The 10006-nt window shown below is 44.4% G+C and overlaps 1 protein-coding gene across 6 annotated transcripts in view; it reads left to right on the top strand.

The window, feature by feature from the left end:
- The first annotated feature begins 3987 nt into the window (after positions 1-3987).
- LIN54 (lin-54 DREAM MuvB core complex component) overlaps positions 3988-10006 on the top strand; it is a 74701-nt gene continuing 68682 nt past the window's right edge. For 2 of the 6 annotated variants that reach the window (XM_060114008.1, XM_060113976.1), the window contains exon 1: positions 3988-4136. Coding sequence is in view for 2 of the 6 variants with exons in the window: in XM_060113969.1 (XP_059969952.1) it covers positions 4876-4897 (22 nt within the window). In the remaining 4 variants the exon portion in view is untranslated. Of the gene's footprint in view, positions 4137-4826; positions 4898-6117; positions 6447-10006 lie in introns of those variants that run through there. The other 4 variants (XM_060114019.1, XM_060113985.1, XM_060113969.1 and 1 more) reach the window with 3 other exon arrangements.

Here is a 10006-nt window from a genome sequence, read left to right as displayed (position 1 = left end):
TGTACTTTGTATCTAGCAGTATATCTGGCACATAATAGGTGCCCCATAGTACATTTTGTTTTTTCTTCTATGCAACTCATACCTCTATACAATCTTTTTATTTTTTAATTTTTTTAATTTTTTATTTTTTTTGCGGTACGCAGGCCTCTCACTGCTGTGGCCTCTCCCATTGCAGAGCACAGGCTCCGGACGCGCAGGCTCAGCGGCCATGGCTCACGGGCCCAGCCGCTGCGCGGCATGTGGGATCTTCCCAGACCGGGGCACAAACCCGTGTCCCCTGCATCGGCAGGCGGACTCTCAACCACTGTGCCACCAGGGAAGCCCAATCTTTTTATTGTTTGTATTGATATCTTCTTCAGAAACTCCCTTTATTTAAAATCTCTAATTTTTTCCTACTAGTTTTTGACTGTCACTTCCTATAGAACTGTGCCGTCCAATGCTGTAGTCATTAGCGACATGTGGCTATTTATTTATTTTTAATTTATTTTATTTTATTTTATTTATTTTTGGCTGCATTGGGTCTTTGTTGCTGTGCGGGCTTCCTCTAGTTGAGGCGAGCATGGGTTATTCTTTGTTGCGGTGCGCGGGCTTCTCATTGCGTTGGCTTCTCTTGTTGCGGAGCACGGGCTCTAGGTGCGCGGGCTTCAGTAGTTGTGGCACACGGGCTCAGTAGTTGTGGCTTGTGGGCTCCAGAGCACAGGCTCAGTAGTTGTGGCGCATGGGCTTTGTTGCTCTGCAGCATGTGGGACCTTCCCGTACCAGGGTTCCAACCTGCGTCCCCTGCATTGGCAGGCGGATTCTTAACCACTGTGCTGCGCCACCAGGGAAGCCCTGACATGTGGCTATTTAAATTTAAATTAATGACGATTAAATGAAATGAAAATTTCGTTCCTTATCCACACTAGCCACATTTCAGTTGCTTGACAGGCACAGGTGACTAGCGGCTACTGTATCAGACAGTGTGGATATAGAACAGTTCTACCAAGGCGGAACATTCCATTGGATAGAGCTGCTCTGTCTTGTTTACCACTTTATTCCCAGTGTCTTGTCAGTGCTTAGGATTTGGTAGATGATCAACAAATACTTGCTGAATAAATGCTTTTAGTTCATCTAGGAAAGCTGTCATGCAAATATAAACAGAGATTCTGTTCTGTTTGAACAGCAGTGGTTCTTAGGGGCTAAAAATGCTCTCCTTGAAAAAGTAAAAAATTACATTATATTTTAGACTGTATTGTAGCTTAGATTATTATTAGTTTTCAGTCATGAGCTCTTACCATATACCAGGCACTATTCAAAGTGCTTTACACATAGTACCTCATTAACCTTCACAACAACCTTATGATGATACTTTATTCCCAATTTACACATGAGGAAACAGAGGTGCAAGAGGAAAGTAACTTGCTTAGGTTCATACAGCTATTAAGTGGCAGGGCCAGAATTTGGACACAGGCAGTCTGGCTCCAGAGGCCAAGCAATTAACCACAACACTGAGCTCTTTGTGATTATTTTTAATAAGGACAATTTTGTCTCTTCTTTGCACTATTTCAACCTTTTTTTTAAATGTTCTTATTTAATTGCATTTAGCTAGGATGCCCTGAAAAATGTTAAATAGCTACTATAGCCCTGCATCCTTGTGGGTCCCTAATTTTTTAAAAAAGAATATTCATTTATTTATTTATTTGGCTGCACTGGGTCTTATGCGGCACTCAGGGGCATGCGGGATCTAGTTCCCTGACCAGTGATCGAACCTGGGCCCCCTGCATTGGGAGGGCAGAGTCTCTACTGCGGAACCACCAGGTTAGTTCCTGGATCTGTGATTTTAACGTGAGTACTTCTGCCATTTTACTCTAATGTATGACATTACTGTCATTTTTTGATGATTATCTTGATCCAGTTAAGGAACTGTTCTTTTATTTCTAGTTTACTAAGAAATTTTTAAAATTCAGAAATAGCTGTTGAATGTTACATGGTACATCTCTAGAGAATATCATTTGGCTTTTCTCCTTTAATTTAATAAATGTCATGAGTAGATTTCTTTTTTTTTTTTTTTTTTTTTTTTTTTTTCTTTTTGCGGTATGCGGGCCTCTCACCGCTGTGGCCTCTCCCGTTGCGGAGCACAGGCTCCGGATGCGCAGGCCCAGCGGCCATGGCTCACGGGCCCAGCCGCTCCGTGGCACATGGGATCCTCCCAGACCGGGGCACGAACCCGTATCCCCTGCATCGGCAGGCGGACTCTCAACCACTGCGCCACCAGGGAGGCCCCATGAGTAGATTTCTTAATGTTAAACCACAATTCTTTGTTATGGTGTGAATTCTTTTTACTACCATGTTACTGGATTTTATGTCTTAACAAAGTCATAGTGAGAATAGAAGAATTTTCCTTTTTTTTTTTTTTTTTTTTTTTTTTTGGTGCTCTTTGCCTTGGGTTTTGGTAACCGGTTTATGCTAGCCTTGTGGAATAAATTGAGAAATTTTCTCCTTCTGAGGGTGATTCTTTGTTTCCCTAGATTCCAGCCGGATTTGGGTACCCCATCTCACTCTCTTCTTCCTTCCAGAGGTGCCCCACAAGTATCACCCATCATTTAACCACTAGGATTTTTTTTTTTTTAACTGCCAAGGCCCTTTTCTTTTCTTTCTTTCTTCCTTTAATTTTTGGCCGGGTGGCTTGTGGGATCCTAGTTCCCTGAGTAGGAGTAGGAATGGAAGCCAGGCCCCCTGGGGTGCAAGCGCAGAGGCCTAACCACTGGACCACCAGGGAATTCCCACCACCAGGATTTTTTCTTACACCAGCTCTCAAAGCTCCTCATAAACTGGACTCACCTACTGATCTTCAGTAAAGCCTGTGTATCATTCAGGTTTCTCACATTCCTTGCACAGGCTCCAGACCTTCCCGATACCAAGCCTTTGCTAATTTCATGCCACTTGCCTTGCTAAATCCTAACCACAGAGTTTGAGGTGGAAGGTATGGGGTGCTGTTGATTATGGTAAAATAGAACTAACATTTGAGGCAGAGACTGTGTGTAGCTGCTTGACACCTCTCACTTTATATGATCCTCAGGATCTTGGGAAGCTATGTTATTTTTCTTTTGTAGTTGGGAAAAGAAACTTGTTAAATATTATACACTAATTAGTGGAGGTGCCAGAATTTAAAACTAGGACTGCTTAACTCCAAAATGATTGTTGCTGCCACTACAGCATGTCTCACCTCCTCCTTTGTGTTCCCAGGTTACAGTCTCTCACGTTGATCTGCATGTCCTCCGTGCTCCACTAGCAATTACAAACTGTACCACACCACTTTATACTACGTATATACTCTTTTGTATTTTCTATTGTTTCCTCTGTAGTCTTCTCACACAGGGCAGTTATTCACTGAATCTCTGCCTGCTTATCCGACTCCAATTTGGGTATCTTTTCTTACCTTATAAAAAGAATACCGGGAAAAATAAAAGTAAAAGGTTACCAAATACAAAGAATTTTGATTGTGTTAGTCTTGACTGTATACGGTAAAAAAAAGTCCCTTTCAAAATAAGTTGAACTCTGCGCCGTCTTCCAGGGGCTTTTTAGCGACCCCCGCAAAATCAGTGCCTAAAAAACAAACAGACTTGGCATTTGTGATTACTGATCACTTCCCCACACAAGAACATCAAACAACGGCAAGATGCTGGAAATCGCACCTACAGCACAGACTTCCTAACAAGGAAAGCTAGAAGATAACACACTCCCTCCCAAGCTCGGGCGCGACCCCGCCTTCCCCCTCCCACCTTCGGCTGGATGGAACATTTCCGTGCGAAAGCTTTGACAGAAGGCACACTCGGAGTCACGTGGAGCAGGAGCGTACTCGCGGCCGCCTTGCGGGATGACGCTAGCTAGGGTTGCCAAGGGGCGGGGCAAGGCGCCGCGGAAAGGGCGGGGCGAAGGAAGCCGTGGAGGCGGGGCGGGCAGAGTGGAGGGGCGGGCGGAGAGGGGCCCGCGGGAGGGGAGGTCCCAGCGTATTATGGGATGCGGCGGTGGAATGGCGCTGGGCGCGTGATTTTGAACAAACCCGGGTCTGTGTCTCGGAGGCGCCGCCGCCGCCGCGGCTGCGGGGAGCCCAGGGGGCGCGGCGTGAGAAGGAGGCGGCGGCGCCGCCGGCTTTGGTGAGTGTCAGCCCCCGGGGTGGGGGCCTCTGGGCGGGCGGGCGGGCGGGAAAGGGGGCGCTGCGGGTGGTGGCGCGAGAGGAGGACGCCGGACCGCCCCCTCCGGGAGCCCGGGCTAGTGGGTCGTGGCGGAGAGCGGGAACCTGCAGTCTGGGGCCCGCCGCGCCGCATCCCTGGGCCGCAGGGGGAGGGAGGATCCTCCGGGCTCGGCTCCTTCTCGCCGGCACTCGGGAGGGCGGCTGTCACCCAGAGCGGCCGGCGCTCGGCCGGCAGCCCGCCCTTCCCGGCGGTCTGGAGGAAGGGCTCCCGCGGCTGTTGACACGCACACTGCGCGGCCCGAGGATCCCCCGTGTCGGCACCGGGTTTCTGGGAACCGGTTTTGCTGCTGTGTCATTTTGTACCAGCTCCTCCTTTCCCTACTGCCCGCCGCCCCGTTCTTCCTATGCCCCTTTGTATGGTGTCTTCGTGTATGTCCGTTTTCCTCGCGATGCCCACCAGCCAATGTCACAATGTTCCAGAGGCGCACGGGGGAAGGGAGCGGGCCAGGACTTAAGCTGGCCAACCAACGGTAAACAGCAAGCAGAGTCGGGGTGGACAGGGCTGGCGGTAGGGAAATAAAGTTTAAAGATAAAAGAAATTGGGAAGGCTTGATACTCTCAGAGTCTAGCAGGCTGCATATAGAAACGGCGACTGGGCTGGGTGATAGTACTTGTTTAAGCTCGAAGCTACCGACTTTAATATGGAGTTGTCATTCAAGCAAGGTAAGGAAATTAAATGCCTTTTTTCAACTTCTGCCTTTTTCTTCTTAAACTAACTTTTAAAAAAGGCGGTAGAGTGGCTATGTTCGAAACCTTGAAATTCAATTTGCTCATTTCAGACAGGTCTTTTAGAGCTTATGCTGTAGTTGAATGGTAGGTATAGAATTCAGCTTTTCAATGGGTGGTTATCAAATCTGAAATTAACAAAGGTAGTCAACTTCGTTTTTTTTAAAAAAATTCTGTTCCCGTCAGAAGCCTTGCAGCTTATGTTTTCCTGATATTTCTTCGATGATTAAAATATGCGTATATTCTCTTTTAGTTATTTATTAAACTGCATGATGAGAGGAGCTGGTGGAGCTGGGTGGGTAACTCTAGGGTCTTGCTCTGAAGCAAGCTGCTTATTTTCACAATATCAAATAAACATATCAGCGACAGGTTTTTTTTAAATTTGGTGACTTAGATTCTAAAAGCATTTGGCAAAGAATTTTAACTTAGAGGTATATTTTCTGTATTTTAGAAATTGTTCACTCATGAATAAGTTCAGTACATTTTAAACCTAGTGGCACTTTGACGTCTTAAACCAATGACAAATGAACTGGAAGTCACAGTGTTTATGGACAGAAATGATCAGACGAAATTAAGTGGAAAATAGTTCAGAAATTTATTTTGAAAACTAGACCTTCTGACCACAGTATCTGCATGAGAATCAAAGCCTGTAATTTACAAATGTATCAGAGAGGTCGGATGTGCAGTTGGAAGTAGCCCATTCTGTCAAAAGTAGTGCTGACGGTGGAGGAAAATGTCAGAGCTGGTGAATGACATTAAAGGTCTTGATCCTGTTTTTAGTGTCTGAGAGGGACACAGTGAATAAAAGGCATTCTGTCATCTCTCTCAAGTTGCTTTCCTGAAAATGAAAGAGTTTGGGCTCTTTATTGCCCTTCTGCCCCCTTCCGCATGTTTTTTGCTCTTCAAAACAAAAATGTGCCGGACTTGGGGCCCCGCAGGTAGCGCGACTTGCTTTCGCGTTGCTACCGGGCCCGCCGGAGCACCATCTTTCGTGGCAGGGTGAAAGGTCTCAGCGTGGGCTGTGTGCATTAGTATCTCCCTGAGCATTTGAAGGTTGGCGGGGCCGGCGGGAGGTTTCCCCGGATATGTGGGTGTGCGCCTCTCCGGAGGGGAGGGCCTGGGAGGGGAGGAGGAGGAAGGGGGAGGTTACTGGCGGCGGCGGCGGCGGCGGCCCGGGCTCCGGCTGTCGGGGAAGCTGCTGAGCTGTGATGGTGATGACGAGGTGAAAATGGCGGATCTTTCGAAATACAATCCCGGCCCCTGACATACCAGAGGCGGCGGCCGCGGCGGCGTCGCCACCCGGGCTCCCTCCTTGGCCCCCGGGATCCCTGTAGCGCTCCAGTTCGGGCAGACTGGGGAAGGAAGCGGCTGGCCGGAGCTACCGTGCACAGGCAAAACAAGCACCGCCCGGGCTCGGAATTGCCCGGGACCTTCTGGAGTCCCCCACCTCGGAGCCGGAGGGAGGAGACAGCGGCAGCCGCCGGAGGTAGAGGAGAAGGGGATACCCGAGGGCTGCTCTGTATTGAGCTCTCTTTATTTGGGGGAGGGGGTGGGTGGGAGAAGAATTGCGTTGTGGGTGAGGGAATGACTAGTTCAGAGGGCAAAGAATCAGTAGCCTCAGAATGACATCAACATTATTCTTTGAGTGTTAAGAGGGCTTGAGTTTGCTCTTACACCTAAGGCTGCTGCTGAGGCCTAGATGAACCGCTAGCAGTTATCATGATTACCTGATTTAATAGTTAAAATATCCACGCTGGCGGGTGTTGGTTTGATGATGTTCAGCAGTTTATGGGGTTGTATGTTTCTTTAGGGAGGCGGAGCATTGACATTTTATTCTGCATTTAAGCTCTGTGTCTTAGATCATAGTCTGTGACTTGTTGGGGTGTGGATGTTCACATTTTTTGAGCATATGGACCAGTTTTGTAATCATTAAAACTGTTGTCGTTTTCTTTTATGGCTCTGTCATCTATAGAGGACCCCTTGGGCCCTGCCATTTGGCAAATAACAATTGAGATACTGTCAGTCATATTTGATATCCATATTTTCCCCTGCCTCTCATCCATTTCGTGAATTCAGAGAGTAAAGTTATGGAAAATTTCACAGTAGATTTTATGATCCAAGTGAAGTGCAGCTCTGGGCACTCTATTTTGGTTCACAAGTTTTACCTTCATTGTTAAGAAGGAAGTTGTGATGGCTTGATGCTTGCACTTGATACGAGTCAAATTTTAAGTTGGTTAAAGATGAATTGAGACCTCTGTTTTATTTTACATACTGGACTTGTTAGCCCTTTGTTTAAAGAGCTGGAGAACTGGGTTGATTGCCTCTGTGACAGCCATTGTCTGATTTTGTTAGGTTACCTAAAGATTCATGTATGTTTTAGATTGTGCTGCAGATCCCCAACAGTAGTGTTACTGAAAAGTTACATGTGAATCAAATTTTTATACATTAATTTGGGGCCCTCTTTTTTTCCAGCTTTTGTAGTGGAAGGTTGGGTCACTGGAAGGTTGAATATATGAGTGAACAGAGAGGTGAATGTTTAAGAAATGTCCCCTGGTAATGTTTATGATAGCAGTGATTTTCCTTATCCAAGTTTCCTACAAAGAGATGATGTCATAGTATGTCATACAATATTATTCATTGAGTGTTTTATTCAGAGAGGAAATATTTGTGTGTATAGCTTGGACATTTGAGTGTCCAAATTCATTCACTAGAAGAATAAGAGACCAAAAAAAAATTTTAGGAGAAATAACTGAGAGGTACTCGGAGGTTTTAGTTAATGAATTTTCTAAATCATTTTTTTCATAATATTCTCATTTTATCCAGTAGGAATTTGGTTGTTTTTGTTGTTGTTGTTTTTTCTTATAACTTCTATGTTGCAGTTACTTGATCCATGCCAACCCAGCTGTTAAGTTAGTAGTAAAACTAAGAATTTTTAAAATAATTAAAGAGGGAGATTTAATGCTTTTTCACTGGATTTCTTTCTTTTTTTTTTAATCACCGAGTGCTATTGTCTTTTTGTGATTCCTTGTGATTGTCTTTTAAGACCAGCTTTTAGATTATTGCGGTTAAAACAATTAATAATTAGAAGTGTGTTAGAAAGAAATGAAGAGTTACGCCAGTGGAGGTAGTCAGTCATCTGTTTTGGTAGACAGGAGCATTACAGGTTCCTGTTACTTTTTTCAAATATTACTATTGGGTATCTATTATGTGTCACATACTATGCTACGGATGGGCGATACCTCAGTATCTTTGCCTCAGGAAACTTTCACTTTAGGAATTGGTGGAGATAAAGTTGTGAGGCTAGGTTGGGTAGGACCTTAATACAGAAGGCCTTGAGACTCACAGAAAATTTTTGAGTAGGAGAGTGACAGCCTCAGAGATGCACTTGAGGCAGATAAATCCTGTAGCTTTTTCTGTAGGAGATATTGCAGGTTAGAGGAGATAACGGTAAAAATACGTAGTTGGCTCCGAGCTTTGGAGATTTGGAAACTCTTGGTTACAGTGGGAAGGAGACATTGTGAAGGTATAATCTGCATGATATATGACAGATTAAAAGTTCTATGGAGAGGGAATTCCCTGGCCGTCCTGTGATTGGGACTCCATGCTGTCACTGTCCAGCGCCCTGGTCAGGGAACTGAGATGCCACGTGGAGCTGCCAATAAATAAAAATAAATAAATAAATAAATAGTAAGTAAATAAATTTTTTTAAAAAGGGAGAAATAAGGAGAAGCTAATTTAGATAGAGAAAGAAGAGAAGAATTTTCATTTGAGCTTTAGTGTACCACATAACTGTCTTCACAGTAACCCTGCAAGTAATCTAGGGCTTAGGGCTTCCCTGGTGGTGCAGTGGTTGAGAGTCCGCCTGCCAATGCAGGGGACCACGGGTTCGTGCCCCGGTCCGGGAAGATCCCACACCCCGCAGAGCCACTGGGCCTGCACGTCCGGAGCCTGTGCTCCTCAACGGGAGAGGCCACAACAGTGAGAGGCCCGCGTACCACCAAAAAAAAAACAAAACAAAACAAAAAAAAACTAGGGCTTAGAGAGATTATTGCTTAGGGTTACATGATAAGCAACCAGGAGAGTCAAGATTTGGAAGCAGATCTTTCTGATTTGAATCCCCATGTTTTTTCCACCAGGTTAATATTGAGCATGAATAATATACAATCCCCCTTTAAAGGGAAAAAAATATTGTGGATCCTCAGTATTGGCCTAAATAGTTTTATTTTATTAAAATATTTAATTTTTAGATGTATATAAATTCCTTATGCTTATTGCTTTTATGGAAGTATAAAAGAAAAGTAAATTTATAAATGAAATATAAACCAAACTATAAAGCCAGTAAAACCAATTAAATTTAGGGTGATGGATGATGTTCTTTTGCTGAAATGAAATCTTTCTTTGCATAGTGAATATACTATTGTGGGCCTTGGCTAGGTGTGCAGTTTTCTATATGCTGTATATCCTATGATAACTCAACTCCTACACTAATTTTCTGTGTTTGAATGCCACAGAGCTTTCCTCCTTAAATCACTGGTTAGGTGGTTTGGCTTTCACTTGGCATAAATATATCATTTACCTTGTAAGACCCTTCTATGCCCACTCTAATTCTGGTACCATTGATGGTAGATATGAGGTGGTTATCAAGGTGATCCAGAATATACTTTTAAAAAATATATATTATTGAAATGAATATATGAACTTCTCAAAATTTCTTCAAGACTCATGTTTTACAGTTCAGTGCTCTCAGCTTAGTTTGAGAAATGTAGTTCTGTACTTAGTTTTTGAGTTGTTGATGTTTGATCTTAGAAATGAAAGCTAAAATCCAAGTAGTATAGTTAACCAGATAGTGCTGGTGGTAAGCTCTAGGTACAAAAGTGTAATTCTTAAACATTCAAATGTTTTCTGTCCCAACATCTGACCAATTACTCACCTATAATATGATGATAGGTCGTCGCCATTTTATATTAGTATGTGCAAGAATGAAAACAGTTGTTTACCGGGTTGTCCTCTACCTGTAACTAAGGGAAAGAACAGTGTTTCAGCACT

This window comes from Mesoplodon densirostris, chromosome 1 (genome assembly GCF_025265405.1).
Source record: "Mesoplodon densirostris isolate mMesDen1 chromosome 1, mMesDen1 primary haplotype, whole genome shotgun sequence".
NCBI classification, from domain to species: domain Eukaryota; kingdom Metazoa; phylum Chordata; class Mammalia; order Artiodactyla; family Ziphiidae; genus Mesoplodon; species Mesoplodon densirostris.
This window is presented reverse-complemented; position numbering and strand designations above follow the sequence as displayed.